The sequence below is a fragment of the Loxodonta africana genome, chromosome Y (assembly GCF_030014295.1).
Source record: "Loxodonta africana isolate mLoxAfr1 chromosome Y, mLoxAfr1.hap2, whole genome shotgun sequence".
In the NCBI taxonomy this organism is placed as follows: domain Eukaryota; kingdom Metazoa; phylum Chordata; class Mammalia; order Proboscidea; family Elephantidae; genus Loxodonta; species Loxodonta africana.
In genome coordinates, this window is record NC_087370.1 from 22,184,067 (window position 1) to 22,203,949 (window position 19,883).

Genomic DNA, 19,883 nt, shown 5'->3' on the forward strand with positions numbered 1-19,883 from the left:
AATCATAGTAATCTTTTAGTCCACTCAGTCCTATGTAGTTAATTTCAGTTCCACAGAATCCTGGGTCAGGAACAGTCTGTATACCCATCAACTTCTACACGAGAGTTCTGGAAATCTTCATTCAGCCTAGTGTATTCCATCTTCAAAATATCACACCTTTTTTCATAAGTCCAATGTAGTCCATCTTTTGTAGGACTATTTTGATCAAGGATTTTCAGTGAGGCAGCAAAATAAAAACTTATATGCAAATGACAAAACTTTCAAACGCCATGGTTAACTTATAATAATTCATATAAGTGGAAGATCTGATGGAAACTAATTACAAAAGTAATGCAAAGTCAAATGAAGTAAATTGAAAAAAATTTCTAAACAATAACTAACCTTATCTTCAAAGAACTTTGGATACAACACATAGTAATCTTGAGATGTAATACTATATAGTCAGGGTACGATATTTTTACACAAACAATATGTACCTTCTATTTTTGTTTTGCAGCCGTGCCTTTTCCCATGAAGTATTTTGTTAAGCGCTGTATGCTAGTTTTTATTACAGCAACATGAAAAAAATTGGTATAGCGGCACTTATGAAAATGCCTTGTGGGGGGAAGGTGCAGTTGGCAACGAAAAACAGGAGGCCCTCGTTATTTGTGTAAAAATACAGGATACCCCAAATATAACAAGATCATCAAGTTTTTGGAGCCCTGGTGGCACAGTTGTTATCAGCTCTGCTGCTAAACCAAAGGTTAGTGATTCAAATCCACCAGCAACTCCTTGGAATCCCTATGGGGTAGTTCTACTCAAATTGACTAGACAGCAACAGATTTGGTTTTGGTGTTTTGGGTTAAGTCTCTAAACATCTGAACAGTAATTAAAAAAAAACTCCATAGGTAAATGATGGGAATGCCCCATTAAAAACATTGCCTCAGATGATGCTAGATTCAAAAGAAATAATGACTAATTAAAAAATAAAATTATGACAGTATCATGTGCTTCTTGTCTAGTATCAGGCACGCTGACACATAAATTTTTAACCCAAAGAAAATTTGACACTTCTGATTTGACAACACATTTCATGTAACTGATAACACATTCAATAAATCTTTTAAACAGTCTTTCTTATATATCTTTTGTTGAATCTAAAATTTTTTTTCTAAATTTTTTGTTTTTGTTGAGAATATGCACAGCAAACCATACACCAATCCAACAGTTTCCATATGTACAATTTAGTGACAGATGATATTCTTCAAGGTGTGCAACCATTCTCATCATCCTTTTCTAAGCTGTTCTTCCCCTATTAACATAAATTCACTGACTCCTGAGATTCCTGTCAAATCTTTGGAGTTGTTGCTGTCAATTTGATACCTTACAGTTTTTAAAAGTTTATAATGTTCAATGCAGACATTTTTCAGTAGTTAAGCTAAACATCGTTTGGTTTTAAGAAGACTTCAGGGAATTCTTACTGGTTTAAGGTTTAAAGATTATCTCAGGGGAAGAGTTTCAGGGGTTTATCCAACGTTCCTGGCTCCAGAAAGTCTGGAGTCCATGAATTTTAAAAAATTCTGTGCTGCATTTTCCCCCTTTTCATCAGGATTCTTTTATAAAATCTTTGATCAAAACGTTCAGTAATTGTAGCCAGGCACAATCCAGTTCTTTTGATCACATGGCAAAGAAGGCAGTTGTTCATGGAGCCAAGTAGCCACGTATTCCATATCTTCCTCCTATTCTTGACTCTCCTTCTTCTGTTGCTCCAGGTGAACAGAGTCCACCTGTGTATCTTGGATGGCAGCTTGTAAGCTTTTAAGACACCTGGCACTACACAACAAACTAGAAGGTAGAACAGAAGCACCAAACGTGTCATTACGCCAATTAACTGGGATGTCTCATGAATCCATGGTCATAAACCTCTAAATCTCATGAGATTTAAGCAGCCTCAGCAAGAACTTTTGTTGTTGTTGTTAGTGTTGTGAATATATTACACAAATTTTGCTAATTCAACTTTTTACAGGTTCCAACTTACCGGTAGTTATTAGAATAATCGGCCATGCAACACTGCCCTTAATCAATGTGGTATTTCTATCACCTTTAACCCCATCTCATTTTCGTTTTCCTTTCCCTCTCACCTCAATAACCACTAATGAAATTTCTTCTCCACACATTTGCTTTTCTTGTCTTTTTACGGAGCTCTGGTATCGGAGTGGTTAAGCACTCGACTGCTAATTGAAAGGTTGGCGGTTTGAACTCACCAGTCACTCCACAGGAGAAAGATGTAACGGTCTGCTTCCGTAAATATTACAGCTTTAGAGCCCTATAGGGCGGTTCTATTCTGTCCTATAGGATTGCCCATGAGTCAGAATCGACTGGATGGCGGTGGATTTGGGTTTGCATTTTTACATCAGTCAAGTCGTACAGTATTTGTCCTTCTGCGATTGACTTATTTCACTCAGCAGAATGTCTCCCAGCTCCATCTGTATTGTAGCATGTGTACTGATAGTTCATTTCTTCTACATTTTCTTTATCCGTTCAAATGTAGATGGGCATTTATGTTGCTTCTACTTTTTGGCTATTGTGAACAGTGCTGCAATGAACATGGATGTACAAGTCTCTGAGCCTCTGCTTGCAAGTCTTTTGGTTATGTAAGTAGGAGTGGAGTTGCTTGGTCACATGGAAGTTCTATTTTTAGTTTTTGAGGAACCACTACAGTTTTTGCTGGAGGGCTTTACCATTTTGCATTCCGACTAGCAATAGGTGTTTCCAATTTCCCTACATCCTAACTTGTTTTTTTTTCCTGATTTTTTAAATTTGGCTATCCTAGTGGAAGTGAAATGGTATGTCTATGGTATTGATTTGCCCCTCTGTAATTGCTACTAAAGAGCATCCTCCTATTGAGTTTCTTAGAGCTATTTTTTACAGAAACTTTTACCCATGGAAGCAGCAGTCAAGAAATCAAATGATGAATTGGGCAAAACTATTGCAAAAGACCAGTTTAAACTGTTAGAAGCAGAAATATCACTTTGAGAAATAAGGTGCACCTGACCCAACGAATAGTATTTTCACTCACCTCATATGCATAGAAAAGCTGGAAATGAATAAGGAAGACTCAAGAACTGATGCCTTTGAATTGCGGTGTTGGTAAAGAATATTGAATATACTGTGGACTGCCAGAAAAACGAAGGAATGTGTCTTGGAAGAAGTACAACCAGAATGCTACTTAGAAGCGAGGATGGCGAGAATTCGTCTGACGTACTTTGACTATTATCAGGAGGGAGAAGTCCCTGGAGAAGCGCATCATGCTTGTTAAAGTAGAAGAAAGAGAGGAAGACCTTAAATGAGGTGGATTGACACAGTGGCTGCAATGATGGGATCAAGAATAGCAATGGTTGTGAAGATGGTGCAGGACCGGACAGTGTTTGGTTCTGTCCTACCTATGGTGACTATGAGTTGGAACCTACCTGATTGTACCTAAGATCAGCTGTGATTTTATATGCTTATTTTTTTCCTACTCGTGTGTGCTCTGTTAGACAAATAAATTGCAAATATGCAATGCTCAATGCTTCCTTGGTTTGAATGCTACCTGGCCATATCACCTGCTTTCCTTGATAAATTCATGAATATTTTCATTGCTATTTTGTTTTACTTTTTCCCATATATCCAATGAATGAGATGAATCACTAGTTTCTGTGTTCCTGTTGGAGTCCTGCTGCTTCTCCTGCTCACCGGAAGCGGAAGTGTGCCTCCTTGGTCGGCGTCCGTCCGGCTCCTCCGGTGTGTGGCCGCAACTGCTTCCTGGAGGCCCGTGTGTGTCGGTGCGTGGACAGGTGAGGTGGTGGGAGCCGCTCAGACCTGTGCCGTTTAGGGAGCTGGGAGACATGGAGGGTCCCGGGCCTCCCGGGCGCCGGGGTCGCTCCCTGTGTGTGTCGGTGCGTGGACAGGTGAAGTGGTGGGAGCCGCGCAGACCTGTGCTGCTAAGGAAACGCGGAGACATGCAGGGTCCCGGGCCTCCTGGGGGTTCGGGTCGCTCCCGGCGTCTGAATGGCGCGTCCCCACGTGTTGTGGAGACACAGGTGCGCGGTTACCTTGAGCTGCTCCTCAGCCCTCAGTCACTGCTGGCCCCTGCGTATATTTACCGTTTACTGAGCTGTTTCTGGAGGGCTGGGCACGGGGTCGAGGACTTCGTCTAAGGGACCTTCTCTGAGCCTCCAAACACCACTGCCAGGGAGCGACGATTTGTAACGTTTTACAGAAGTCTAATAATCTCGGAGAAATTTAATACCTCGCGCGTAGACAAATACCTGCTAAGTAGCAGTGTCTGAACTCAAATGCAAATCTGTTGTTACTTCAAGGGGCATAGTGATCACAGTCTCCCTGCCTGAAACGGCTCCTCTTTCTTTTCTGTGCTTCATCAGGCAGGACTTTTGTTGATTATTAGTGGTCCTGGGGAAATGAAGATTGTGGCGAGGACTATAACCTCCTCCTTTAATGGGTATATGTATTTAGGACTGATGAACAATCAACAAACATGACTTGGAAATAGTACGTAGGTTTAGGAGCATGTTTATCCCAGTTTCAGGAGGAAAACATTTAATACAGGTAGCTTTCGAGGAATTTCTTGGGCGTTAAGGCAGAAATTTTCATCACGATTGTGTGAGAAACCATACAGCCGGTCGTAGTTGGTCCGATATAAAATGTGATGTTGCTGAACGGTCTTAATGCAGGCGACGAACGATTTATTGAGATCACACACCCTGGGTGTGTAGTCTGTGCTAGATTGGGTACTGAGAATTGAACTGTAACCTAACCACTCGGGTTCTGGTCCTGTCTTATTAGCTGATTGAAATAAGATGGACACTGATTGCAAGGGTAACAGAAAGTGGCAAGTTTACTGTCTGCATATACGAGGAGCACCTGGGGTCTAGTGACCTTATGCCATGTGTTGGCTGACTAGGGGAGCTGGGGAGCTTTTGGTTTCCAGTGGCCTCAGGGGTTGGGTTTGGTACCTGGAGTCTTCTGCCTTTAGCCCTCCCCTGCCTATATTGGGGTGGGGAGAGGGTCAGGTGAAGCATGTGATCTCAATCTGTGCATGCTTCAAGGCATGACTAGGGCTAGTCAATGGACCCAGCCAGTACCTGCTGCGACTTCCTGCTCAAAACAAGCTTGTGGTTAGCAAGACAAAGGGGGGATGGGGGAGGGGTGTTGACTGGGGTTTTCAGTATGGCTGACAGCCTGTTTCAGAACCACAGTTTCTGCTACCAAAGAAGCACAGTCCTTAAAAGGTCGACGGCTTCTTGGAGCACAAACCCTGCATATTCCTAGAGTCAGAGCGGCGAAAATTAGGAATGAAGGGAAGATGGGAGGCCCGTGTAATGCCACTAACCCATATACTTCAGATCTTAGAGGGTCAGCGACACTGCAGTGTTGAAAAGGTCCCTTATCTTGTATAATAATTACTTTACACAGTGAAAGAGTGAAGTAGGGCGGCCCTGGGTAGCTGAAAAGGTTCAGATTATTAGCGGAAAGGTTGGTGGATTGAACTCACCCAGATGTGCCTTGAAAGACAGGCCTGTCTATGTGCTCCTGAAAGGTCACAGCGCTGAAAACCCTATGGAGCAAATTTCAAGTGTCTGTATTTCAGTGTCCTGTTGGAGAAATTATTGAGAGTGCCAGTGCTTAATCTTTTTTAAAGTTGCTATGAATTATAGTTGGTGTTTTGTGTGTACATATATATTTATATATTGGTATGGAAGAAGCCTTTTTTTCACATATTAACAAGGTGATCTAGACCTAATTACCTTAAAAAACCAATTCTTTACGCACTGCAGTTCTTGAAATATGATTTTATTTCTTTAGATTAGTACAGCCTAAGGTTCGTGTGAAATCTTAGAAATACCAGTTTTCCTCTCAATATCCTCACAGCATCTAAAGCTCCCTCCTTTCACTTATACATTCTAACCAAGAAATTAAATTTCTTTCTTCTTAATACTGTCATTTCATGGTATCTGTGTGTGTTAAAATATATATAACAAGTCTTTTTCCTTTTTCAACCATTTTTACATGCAGAATTCAATGTTAATTGCTTTCACCATGTAGTGCAACTATCACCTCTATCAACTTCCAAGATTTTCCATCACCATTAGAAGAAAGTCAGTGTCACTTAAGCATTAACTCCCGTCCTCTCTCCCAGCTCCCTCTAGTAATGATTTGGTCTCTATATACTTGCCTATTACAGATACTTAAGTGGGACTGTACAAGATTTATACTTTTGTCTCTGACTTGTTTAACTTAGCATAGTGTTTTCAAGGTTCATCCATGGCGTAACATTTATGAGAACTTAATCTCTTTTTGTGACCGAATAATATTCTATTTTTTTAATCCATGCGTCTGTTGATGGACATTTGGGTTTTTTTTTTTTACACTTTTTTGCTATTTTGAATAGTGGTGTTTGAACATTGGTGTAAAAATAGCTGTTTGCATCCCTACTTTCAAGCCTTTTGTGTATCTACTTGTTAGGTATCATTGAGGTAATTTTAGACTCATGGTGAGACCACGTGACAGAGTAGAGCTCTAGTGTAGGGTTTTTTTGCTGTAATTTTAACGAAAGCAAATGATGGCGTCTTTGCCACAGAGGCGCTGGGGTGGGTGGAAACTGCCAACTTTTGTTTTCTTTAATTACATAATTTTATACTTTTGTTGTGGAGAATATACACAGCAAAACATACACCAATTCAACATTTTCTACAGGTACCGTTTACTGACATTGATTACGTTCTTCCAGTCACACAACCATTCTCACTGAACTTTTCTGAGTTGTTCTCCCCTTAACATAAACTCAGTGCTCCCTAGGGTTCCTGTCAGCTCTTCTGAGTTGCTGTTGTCAGTTTGATCCCACATAGACAGTTTTCTAAAGAGCAGAATGCTCAAGGCTCATTGTTTACTAGTTAAGCTAAACTATTGTTCGATTTTAAGAAGACTCTAACGGATATTTTTGGTTTAAGGTTTAAAGATGATCGCAGGGCAATAGCTTCAGGGATTCATCTAACCTTCATGGCTCCAGGAAGCCTGGAGTCCATAAGAATTTGAAATTCTGTTGTGCATTTTCCCTCTTTAGATCAGGATTCTGCTATAGAAGTTTCGATGAAGATATTCTGTAACGGCAGCCAGGCATTCTCCTGTTCTTCTACTCTCATGGCCAATGAGGCAGCTGTTCCTGGAGGCAGTTACCACACATTCCTTATCCTCCTCCTTTTCCTGACTCAACTTTTTCCTCGGTTGTTCCAGGTGAATACAGACCAACTTTTGTGCCTTGGATGGCAGCTTGTAAGACCCCAGGCACCACACAGTGAACTAGGAGGTTAAATCACTCCACACGTTATTAGGCCAGTTAACTGCGATGTCCCATGAAAGCGTAACGCTCAACCTCCAAAGCAAGGAACCACGTCCCATGAGGTATATGGTTGTTCATCAGCAGCCTCAACATCTGCTCTTTTTGTTGTTATTCGTACCGTCAGTCTTTTGGTTCGCAAGCGGGTACTTAACCATTTGCACCATCTGCGCTCCTATAAATGGAAATTTCTGGGTCATAGGCTATTTGTATGTTTAACATTTTGAAAAACAGGCACACTTTTCCACAGAGGCTGAACCATTTTACAACCCACCGGCAATTTCTTCATATTCTCCCCAACCATAGAGAGATAGTATTGTAGCCATCCTCCTAGGGATGAGGTGGTGTGTCTTGTGGTTTGGGTTTGCATTTCCCTAATGACAAGGGCATTCATCATCTTTTCATGTGTTTATTGACCATTTGCTTATCATCTTTGGTGAAATGTCTCCTACAGTTTTTTGCCCGATTTTACAATTGTTGCTGACACTTAGGAGGTCTTTCTCTGTCCTGGATACTAAACCCTTATGGCATGTATGATTCCCAAATGCAGTGAAACCTGCGAAAGCTGGAACCTCTAAGGTGGAAACCTGTCAGAGTAGGAAAACTCAAATATTTTCCATTAAAGAAGTGACCAAAAAATGGCAAGGCTGCGCTGTGTAAAAGGCGGAAAAATTGCAAGACCCAGAAAAAGAAGGCAATCCTGTCAAATTCCAGCTCTCACAGGTTTCAGTGTATTTTCTCCCATTCTGTAGATTGTCTCTTCCCTTTGCTGAGAGTCTTAATTGATCTGTTTTGTCTTTTATTCCTTGAGCTTTTTGCTATTGTAGCTCAGAATCCATTGTTGAAAGCTAGTGTGTGGAGAAAAGAAAGGTGCTTCTTTTTTTAAATTGTAAAAATATTGTATGAGTCAAAAACTTTAAAAATGCGTACAGTAAAACCAATCATTAAACAGCACTTTTAATCTCAACATGGTGTTGAATAATGTGGTGCCTCCTAGTTTCCTTCTCTAGAGATAGATATTCTAGGAGTACTCCCATTCTGGATGGGACTTTCCTTTGGAGACATGACCGTTGTCATGTTACTTCATGTCAAATTCAAGCCTTCATTCAAAACTACTGAGTTTTCCTCGGTGAGAATCTAAGAAATGCTCCTCAGATACCATGACAATATCAGCTTTTTTTTTTTTCCAGCGAAGAAAGCTTTCTTAATTTTATTAGTTTTCTCTCTCTCTCACACACACACACGGTAGTCATTTAATTTCTTATTCAACGAAACAGGTTAAACCACATGAAGTTCCATGTTGGCGTTTTTCAAAGTTACCAAAAAGGCAGGTTCACATGCTTCCTCCAAATACGCCTGGGTGTTTACAAAGATCTAAAGAATTCACTGTAACGTGTACAAGTGTAAGCAGGGGTTCAGTTAAAATAAGGGATGTCTTCACTCAGGAGAAGTCTTCACACAGCCTTGAAGTCAAGCAGAAAAAAAGAAGCTTTTCATCCAGAAGTTGACTGTAATTACCAGCCCCTGGTCTGCATCAAGCTCGTCCAGTCCCTTAGTACAGAAACCAAATGTCTGCGGTCAGACATTAGAATCTGTGCCAGGAACCATTAATTATTTGCTAAAGGCCTCATCCGTGCCAACACTCTGCTCTTCCTCTCCTTTAGCTTGCAGCTTCAGAAGTGGGAATGCAGCCTGTTTCAGAGGACACAGTGTGATTGTTCGTGGCCAGCAGAAGACGGCCCACAGGATGAGATTCAGGCTCTTGGGTCCCAATGGACTCAGACACCAAGTCCTTCCCATAGCCCACCTGGAACACTAAGGACTGTAACGCTCTGAAACCTAACGTGTCCAAGACAGAGCTTTTAAAATCTCACCTGAACAAATCTACTTCTCACCTGGCTTTCCCAGCCGGTAAGCTGCACCAGCCTTCATTCATTCACTGCATTCAGGGAAACAGTCCAAGCTACCGTGAGAGGGGAGCTCCCTTAGGAAGGCAGCTCTGAACTTTCTTCTCCTATTTCTCTTTTCAGAGGAAGGTACACTCTCCACCCAGCAGCAAGAGGCAGATATCAACAATGTAAACCAAGCCAACTCTCATTCATATCCAGAAAAAATCCACATATTTTACCCTCTCTGGCAAGACCCTCCACATCTGACTTAAATTGAGAACACCCTCATATTTCATAGGCTCTTGACATCTTTTTAGAAAAAACCTTTTCAGACATGTCAACATTTTCCCTGCCTTTCGGCCTTCGCACCAAGTATTTCTGCTGATTAGAGGAAAACTTTTAAACTCTAGGAACTCAATAATTCCTATAATTCTTGTCTCACTTCAAATGTCACCTCTGCAGAAAGTGCCCCTCCTGTCTCCTCTGTTATTCCCACTCATTTCTATGTTTAAATGTCATTGAGGTTTTCAGAATGAGGTAAATCCAATTGAGGTTGACATTAACCTTCACGATGCAAATAAAAGCAAACTGAGTGCAATGTTCCATTTCCCTATGTGACAGACTTTTAGCAAGCCCAAAACTGTGAAGCTCTGCATTGTGCTGCTGGCAGCTTTCATGCCCTCTCGGCTCTGTTGGTTGCTTAAGGGTCTGGTGAGTTCACTTGAGGTGTGATGCCCATTAGCTGTGTGTTGCTATTTCAATTAAAAGTAATTAAAACTAAAAGTAGAGTTCCTTCATTCCACTAGTCATATGTTCTGTGGTGAATAGGCACATAGGCCTAGTGCCTACCATATTGGGCTGTACAGAAACAGAACATGTCTATCTTCACATAAAGTACTCTTGGATAGTGCTGCTGAAGACTATATATAACAGGTAATAATCTGTGTGTGTCCTCAATGATCAGTGTCAAAGGCCAGAAGGAACAAGAAGACAAAATACAGAGTGTCTGCCCATAGATTTATCATCTAGCTTGGGAGACAGTTTTAAAGAAAGAATGAAAAACTAAGGATATGTGATATCTGTATTATAAAGACGTAACCCGAGAGCGAGGTGCAACTGCTTGAAAAGGGAAATTATCTCAGTGAAGATTCAGAAAATGTTTTTTTTTTTTAGCTACATGCAGTGTTGTGTAGAGCTGATACCATTTTGTATGGGTGGGAGTGGAAAGAGTATTTCAGTTGGGAAAAATAAATGTGTAAATCCCTGAGGCAGCAGAGAACCCAGTGTTATCCATTCATTGATGGAAGTCGGAGATGATTAAAGCAGAGAAAACAAGTGAGTGGTGAGGTTTGTGTGAGCTGGATTGGAACAGGTCGTTTAGAACCGTGCTGAATACTCTGGGCTTTTGGAAGGCCTATGGACAGCCACTGATGGGCACTGAGCATTTCCTATGCCACAGATAGAATTTGGAAGTGACAACGATGATTGAATGATGTCAGGCAGGAGGTTGTTATGAACAAATTAAGGAAGACTTTTTGTGAGGAGGCCTAGACGCGCAGATTGATTGTGAATCAGGAAGATAGCCAGTAATACAATAGAGGTGTGGATGGATAAAACGGCATCCCTTCATAGACTGCTCATTCCTGTACATCACTGAATGATTCTCAGGGTTGAATGTCAATGTGCATAACCCCCAGATCTGGTTGAAATGCAAATTTTGATTGAGAAATTCTGGGATGGGACTTGAGTTTTCCACATACTGAACAAGCTCGTGGTTTATGCTGGAAATACTAGTCGAGAAATAATGATGTGAATTAAAATTAGAGAGCTGTATTACAGAAAATAAAAAATAAGGGTAATTCGTAGAGGGGAGACACTGGTGTAAAGATCTTGCAACAGAGAATTCATTGACAGTGAGACCAAGAAATGAAATAGGACTCAAGCTGGAGAGGGAGCAGGGTGAAAAGAAATAGGAAGTGAAGTACGAGACGGGTCCTTCGTGAAAGCATAAAGATTTTCTGATTTATTTGTTGATCTATATCAGGAAGAAAAAGTGTTCAGGAATCCCCCCAGATTTCTCAAAATCTTAGTGAGTGGTGTTCTCATGGTTTGAAAATGAAGGGGGAAAAAATACGAGACAAGTCAAGGGGCAGAAAGAAATGTTAGTTAATTCCAAAGGAACAGAAAAAATACTGATCAGATATTACAGTGTCATAAATGAGATGAAAAAGTTTTAGAAGGCACAGTGGAAGGTTTTAACAGCACATAACTTAAAAATAAATGAACCAGGGTGAGTTCATTGTCAATATATGAAAAGTATGTTCTTAAAATTTCATCCATGTTAATGTCAGATAACAGTGACATCTGACACCAGGAACAAAGGTACATAGGTAAGCCCACAACCTGAACATTGAATCCCTAAGTCCCTGGAGGAAATCAGGTTCAAGTTTTGTAGCCTGGCCAGGCCTGGTTGCTTCTCATGCTGTGGGAGAGGTAAATTCCTCCATGTGTGATCTTGTTGCAGAAAGGAGAGGCCTGGGGAGCTGCCTGAAGAATGCAGGTGTGTGCTGTGGGGGCTGGAGCCTGTTCTGCCTTTAGTGTAAAGGCCCTCAGGGTGGAGCATTGCCCTGAGCCTGGTAGGAGGCCAAAGGCCTGTCACTCCCTGCTTCCTCCACACTGTTTCTTCCCCATCCTTCTTCTATTTCAGACCTCAGGTGTGGTGCAGGGAGAACTAGTCCAGTCCAGGCAGCTGGGGACCTAGGGCGACCTTCTGGCACATCCATCAATCACAAGGAAGGATTTCAATTGCTGTCACTGGTGTGTGGACCAAACATTATTCATCTGCCTCCAGATTGCCCAGGCCTCTGCTTCCAGTCCTGTCCCTCTTCCTGGAAGTGGCTTCTTGGGGTCAGAGACGTCATTCCATAGACGCCCAGAAGCTGGAGAAGAAAATGGTGAGTTCTACGCAGAACTGGGTTATCCTTAGCATTATGTGGGTGAGGCTGGATCTGAATTGTTGGGAAGCAGCCGTGTGCTGCGGGACTGTGGTTTCAGTGAAGAAGACAGTGACAGAGGAGGCTGAGGAACTGAGCCCTAGGAGGCACCCTAATACCTTGCTCCACTGTCTCTGGGCCCTTCATCCCTACATACATGGCATTTGAAGATTTGAATACCTGGTGTCACCTTCCTTATGTGACTCTCAGAGGTAGCATCACACGGTGTTAATATCCCCCCTCCCCCCGTCCCGGTTCTTGGTGTTCTGTGTTGAATAACAGAGTCTTCTGTCCTGAATCTGAAGACAGAGGAGCTCTGGCTGTGGAGGCTGAGCCCCGACCCTCTAGAGCCATCCTTGTCCCATGTCTCTGAACAGTGTTCTTGAGTCCCCCTAGGCACTGGAGCACTTTGAGTCTTTAAAGGATTGAGAGGTATCATACCAGTTTCCTCCACTGCTCAAAAGTGTAAAATTACTCAGCATTTCACTAAGATTAAAAGCTAGATTCTTTTCAGTTGCCAACGAGTTCCCCCGAACATGATAAGCCCACTGACCCCAATCACCCCTCCAGATTCCTAATCCGGTTTTTCCTCTGCATTGCATTCTGCTCCAGCCACGCGGGGCCTTTGGCTCTTCCTAAGACATCCAAGACACCTTCACACCTTCTGACCTGTGCTCTGGCTGTTTCCTCCTTCTAGAACGGTTTCTTCTCAAAGACCTGAATTCTTTTATAGAACATATTGCCACATGATAGTTATAAATACATGTTTATGTATTTAAATTTACTGTCCCCACTCAAAGAATTTACTATCCATGTTCATCGCGGTGTTCGTTTTGTTCATTGCTGTATCTGCTTTGCCAATGTGCAGTAGCCTCTGTATCAGTAGGACCTGAATCAATTTTAATGAATGAATGTAGCCACAATTAAGGGTCTGGAGGGAAGAAGTCTTGTCTGAGACACAGGGCTTTGCCAGGAGAAGTATGTCCTGGTTGTATGAATTGAATAGAGTGTTTACCTTTTTCTCCTCTTCCTATTATCCACGAGGACTTCAGATCATCGAGTGGGTTTGGGTTTTTGTTTTATTTTTTTTGTGGTGTTATTGGACGGTAACAGCAAACATAACAACAAAACTGTATGCATATGGACAGAAATGGAGTTGTCAGCAATTTAGACTTTAAAGAGAAATTGACCTGCATTGTGATCCTGGCTCAGCAGAGTTCCATGTGGGAAACACTGAGGATGTGATTAAATGATCATCTCTAACTTTACTCAGCTATGACCTGTCTGAAATAATATCTGCTTAGAAGAGTCATGAAAGAAAAATCACAGTTGCTCAGTACATGGGACATTTCATCATTATTCTATAATAAATATCAGGGTTTTTGGTGAGTTCAAAATATATACCTCGCCCACTGCAGTGGAGGAGACCTTTGGCTTTGGGCTCTGGTTCAAAGTTGCTGTCATCCGATCATACCAGGATGGATTAGAGATGACATAGGCTGCTCACGTCACCATTTCCCTGACAAGAGGAGTCTTCTTTCTCTAAAATTACTCTGTTTTAGCACTGAAGGCGTCTTTTAGCAGCCTTTTCTCTCCTCTTGACACGAGGAACCCAACGGATTCCTGCTGTTTCAGAAAGGTCACTCTTACAGACCAGGGGCTTCCAGTGGTCAGGGTTCAGGTAGTCATGTTTAGGTGCCTTCCAGGGGCTGCGAATATGAGAGAATTCTGAAGCGCAGCCCCTAGAGGGCTGGTGTGTAAGTCTATTTCCTAGGCTTCATAGGCAATTTAACCGGTAAACTCTCTGCATTTCAGCTCTCCTTATAATATTAATTTTTTTGTAGTAGAAGTTATACCTAACAAAATGTTTGTCAATTCAACAGCGTTTACATGTATAGTTTGGTGACACTGATTACGTTTATCATGTTTTACAGTCATTCCAACGAAAAACCAAACCAAGTGCCATCCAGTTGATTCCGACTCGCAGCGACCGTATAGGACAGAGTAGAACTGCCCACGTAGACTTTCCAAGGAGTGCCTGGCGGATTTGAACTGCTGGCCCTTTGGTTAGCAGCCGTAGCACTTAACCACTATGCCACCAGGGTTTCCAAATGGAAATGGTAACCTTTTGTCACTGAGGAAACACAAGGGCGTGCTGTCCTTGTTTCTGCAGAGGTTGTGCTCCTTGTCGTCTTCTAACATTAGACTGTGTTTGTGGACCTGTGACATCCCCAGTTTGGGCCTTGGTGCTCTCTGTTGAATGAGAGTCTCCTGACTTGAATCAGCCACATGCTGACCTCCAAGAGTTGAAGAAAATATGACCAGCTCAGTGTTTGGGTTGCCAGTGTGTTGATATTGGCCCCTGGTCCTCCCATGGTTGTGAGAAACAAAAGCAAAACTGCCCTTCTGCAGTGTTTACCAGTTACTATACATCATCCTGTCTCCACCCGGTGCTTTATGTTTTGTTGAGTGTGTTCTGGTAGGGCTTACGGAAGGAGTGGTAATTGTTTGTTCACAAGGAAGTGAAGATCTGAATGAGAGCATTTCTCTAATGTCTGCTATGTTTTCTAACCATTCCAGACGGTAAAGAGAGAGGAGAATACAAGTGCAATTGGTTGCAGTCGAACTGTAGAGAGATAATTTCAGTGCTGGACGTCTGTGAGACAGAAAGCAATCAGTGAGGAAGTGAATGTAGTTAGTGAAGGGACGAGGCTGATGGCCATACCGTAGAGTAGACCTTGATAGTACACAGAACCTTGTGTCAAATCCCTAAGAATTCTCTGTTCCCCAGGACTGTCAGCCTCACCCTTCATTCTTGTACACACTGAAGTCCATGGTACCTCGCTGATGCAGAATGTGTCAATGTTTTAGGACTCAGTGGTTGTTGAGGATGTGGCTGTGGTCTTTACCCCGGAAGAGTGGGCTTTGCTGGATCTTACTCAGAGAAAACTCTACAGAGATGTGATGATCGAAACCTTCAGAAACCTGGCCTCAGTAGGTAAGAACAGATTCCTTTTTTTTTCTTCTTTTTTCTGTTATTCCTTTAGTGAGCAAACCTCTTTTACTCATTAACTTTACTCCAGAATTTGGGCTGAGCAATGAGAATGAATCATTAAATAAAGCAGGCATGGTCCTTTGGTCTATAGAGCTCATGTATCTTGGCTTCTCCGTGAACACAAAGCACTATGTATTACACTTAGCTTTCACTTCTCTTGTGATTAAAAGCCTTGAGGCTCTTGAAGTGTTGTAAATGTAAGCATTGGCTTTAGGGGTCACTTTGGGGTACAGACGGTATTGTATTTTGGGACCACGTAGAGTATTACTGTGTTGATTACAAGTTTGACATGATTATTTTGCTGCAAATCAACCCACACCTGTCTATCTTCAGAGACCCTGAAGAGCAAAGTATTGGCTCAATATCAAGGAACTCCTCATTACTCTTCACTGACTTCCCTCATGATAAGCGTTTCTTCATGAGCACCATGTCAGCTCTACACATTTGTTTTCCCAGAGACACAACTTCATGGAAACCTGAGCTTCCTTTTCTGACTTTAGTGATCCTTTCACAGCTGCGGTCATGCGGATCCTTTTTCTCATTTAATGTTACATGTATATCGTGTCCAATATCTTTCTACTTAGCTCTAATTACGCTTATTCATGTCACCATTACTCTCAAGGTTCCTAAAAGTATGTCCTAGTAAATTGCTTCTAAACCATTGGTAAAGTGCTGAAACCGTGAAATGTGGCTACGTCTTTATTAACAGTGGTCCTTTTTCCCCTAATAATTTCTTTCTGTTTGTTTCATATCGCGAACCTCAACTTGAATTATTGGGTCAGATTTTGGAAACCTTAAGGATGGAGAAAAGTTACCCAGGAAACATATAATGATGCGATACATAAAAAATAACATCTGGTCGTCCACGTTAGGAGAAATCTCTGAATTACATAGTAATAAAGATGATCATAAAAACCAAGAGAGACGTTTGAGGTGAGTGTCATTCAAAGAAGAGAAAGCGGTGCTTCACGAGACAATCCTGAGTTGTGATGACCTTAAAATACACATTCGTATGTTCATGTGTGTATACCAAGGTTTCCAACTGTTTCACAACAGTTCAGTAATTGTAAACATAAAGAAGGTTGGTGTACGCATTGCATAGCCTCCAAACCTATTGCCTGTTGGATTTTGACCTGAGCAGAGAACAGTTGGCGGTGCCCTGCACAAACACGGTGTCCCACTACACTGCTTTGAATGTGTGTTTCTCGTCATACTCCTGCTATTCAGGATTCTGCAGCAGGTTCCTGAAACTTTTTTGGAATCCATGCCGGTGGGATTATTCACAGTACTGTGCGGAGCGACACGCGTTGAAACCTATGAGATTGCCTGCCATCTTTGTTCAGGGCCCTGTGGTGTTTCCAACACAGGTTTAAATCCGATGGGCAGCAGATATTCAACGCAAACACTGACCTTATTTACGTTGGCAATTTTTGAAGTAATACGAACCAGTTCAAAGCCCTGACATGTACTCATACATATATAAATATATATGTGTATGTATATTTGTATATGTATAAACTTTGCTGTAAACTTACGTGTTCAGGGAATTTTCACAACTTTTTCATAAATGTGTGTCAGACATTGAGTATTTGAAACATATTTCACTTACACACAATGATCAGAAAGCCTCATATTTTAGAAAAACAGTGACAATTATGGTAGTATTTCTGCTAGATGATTTAAACTATGAAACAGGAGAGAAGTCAAGCCAAAAACTGCGTGTTCACTTTGTTTGGTAATGAGGAAGTGGAAATAATTGATTTCCAACATGTTACCTGTTTTTAACAGAATTCATACAGTAGAAAACCTCTGTGAAAGTAACGAAGGCAATCAGTGTGGGAAAACCTTCAGCCGGGTTCCAAATCTTACCGTGCAGAAAAGAAATCCTCCAGAAGTAAATCCTTTTGAATGCTCTGACTGTGAAAAAGCCATCATGGATCCCTCATCACATAACCACCATGCCTGTCAGTTTATTGCATCTAGAGAAGCCTGTGGTGGTACCACTCCTATGAGACCTCTTAGTGGCAAGAAACCCCATAAGTGTGAGGTATGTGGGAAGGATTTCATTTGTATCTCAACTCTTAAGAATCCTGTGACAACACTCACTAGTGACAATCAGTATAAATGTAATGAGTATGGGAAAGATTTCTGTAGTTTCTCGTCCTTTTGGACACATGTGAGAGGTCACAAGGGTGAATGTAAAGAAAGTTCTTCTAGTGACCCTTTATCCCTCCTTTTCTATAACAGAGATAAGCCCTATGAATGTAGGGAATTTAGGAAAGCCTTTAGTTTTTCCTCAGCCCTCACTGCACATTTAGGAACTCACAGTGAAGAGAGGCCTTACGAATGTAATGAATGTGGGAAAGCCTTTAGATGGCCCTCATACCTCACTAAGCATATGCGAACTCACAGTGGAGAGAGGCCTTATGAATGTCAGGAATGTGGGAAAGGCTTTAGTCAGTCAGGACACCTCACTACCCATATAAGAACTCACACTGGGCAGAGGCCTTATGAATGTAAGGAATGTGGGAAAACCTTTAGTCGGGTCTCAACCCTCACTACACATATAACAACTCACAGTGGAGAGAAGCCTTATGAATGTAAGCAATGTGGGAAAGCTTTTAGGCAGTTCTCAGGCCTCATATCACATAGAAGGATTCATACTGGAGAAAGGCCATATCAATGTAAGGAATGTGGGAAAGCCTTTAGGTATTCTTCAGCCATCGCTTTGCATAGGAGAATTCATAGCGCTGTCAGGCCTTATGAATGTAAGGAATGTGGGAAATCATTTAAGTATTCTTCTACCTTCACTTCACATATAAGAATTCACAGTGGAGAGAGGCCTTATGAATGTAAGGAATGTGGGAAAGTTTTTAGGCAATCCTCAAACCTCACTGTACATAGAAGGATTCACAGTGGAGAAAGGCCTTACGAATGTAAGGAATGTGGAAAAGCCTTTAATTGTTCCTCACATCTCAGTAATCACAGAAGAACTCACAGTGGAGACAAGGCATATAAACGTACACAATGTGGGAAAGCCTTTAGTCAGGTCTCATTCCTCACTAAACATATAAGAACTCACAGTGGAGAGAAGCCTTATGAATGTAAACAGTGTGGGAAAGCCTTTAGACAGTCCTCAGACCTCGTGACACATAGAAGAGTTCATACTGGAGAGAGGCCATATCAATGTAAGGAATGTGGGAAGGCCTTCGTGATTTCTCGTCCTTCAGAAGACATATAAAAACTCATCGTGGAGGACTTAGGAATGTCAGGAGTGTGAGAAAGCCTTTCCTTGTTCATCACACCTCATATCACATATAAGATCTCACTGTGGAGAGACTACTCTGTCTAAAGGGGGGTGTTTCATTCTTAATTCTGTAATTTCAAACAGCAAATTTCTGAAAGTCAGTGATAAAAGAACAAAGTTTCTCAGTGTGTAACAAAGCAGTACTACCTCCAAGAAGGGGTCATTCGAATTCCTTTGTGCCTATGAAAGTTTCATTTTCACTATGGAGTTGTCTTCATCAGTGTTTCTTACTTTCTCAGTCCAAGCCAAATTTTACCTTTCGGAAAGTCCTTGACTATAACAAATAAGCCTGTAGGGACTAGCCAGGAGCAAATGTGGTTTTATATTTGTTAATATTTTTATGGATGTTATTTTGTATACAATGAAATGCACTCTTCTTGTATTTAGTTTAAGAGTGTTTTTTGAAAAAAATTGTATTCCATGGGAATTCCACTTTGGAATACAAGCTGACAGTTCCTTCAAAATCTAAACACAGGCCTCCCATTCTGATCCAGCAGTAACACTCCTAGATATTTACCCACATGAGTTAAAAACATATATCCATATAAAAACCTGCTCACAAATGTTTATAGCAGCTTTCTTCATAATTACAATAATTGAAAGCACCCAAAATGTCATTGAATAGGTAAATGGGTAAACAAATAGTGAGACATCCATGCAATGGTGTATTATTCAGCGATGAAAATAATTAAGCTATCAAGGTAGGAAAAGTTATGGAAGAATCTCAAATCCACACTAAATGAAAGAAGCTGGTCTAGAAAAGCTACATCCTGTGTGATCCCAAGCCGATGACGTTCTGGAAAAGTATGAACTGTAGAGGCAGTACAAAGATCATTGATTGCCAGGGGTTTGGGGAGAGGGAGGAGGAACGAATAGGTGGAGCCCAGGGAATTTTTACAACTGCGTAACTATTCTGTAGGGTATGTAATGATGGACTCATGACATTATGCATTTATCAAAACCTAACACAAAGAGTGAACCCTGATGAAGTCTATGTATTTTAGTTAAAAACCACGTCTCACTATTGATGTGCCAGTTGTTACAAACGTACCCCACACCACAGTGATGCAAGATGTTAATAGGAGAAACACTGGGTGTAGGTGGGGTGCATGGGGACTGTGTACTTGATGCACAATTTTTTAGTAAATACGTCTCTAAAAATAGTCAATTTCAAAACTATGAAAAATATGGCATCCCATTTTTGTTTTGTTTTTATAACAGAGGGTGCAGAATCTATCGAAGTTTCTGATATCTTTTTTGTATG

At 41.4% G+C, this 19,883-nt stretch overlaps 1 protein-coding gene across 1 annotated transcript; it reads left to right on the forward strand.

Moving 5' to 3' along the window:
* The first annotated feature begins 17,080 nt into the window (after positions 1-17,080).
* LOC135229042 (zinc finger protein OZF-like) lies at positions 17,081-18,695 on the forward strand. The gene has a single exon (XM_064278780.1). The coding sequence runs from the start codon at positions 17,081-17,083 to the stop codon at positions 18,551-18,553; it is 1,473 nt and encodes a 490-aa protein (XP_064134850.1). The 3' UTR covers positions 18,554-18,695.
* The last annotated feature ends 1,188 nt before the right edge of the window (positions 18,696-19,883 follow it).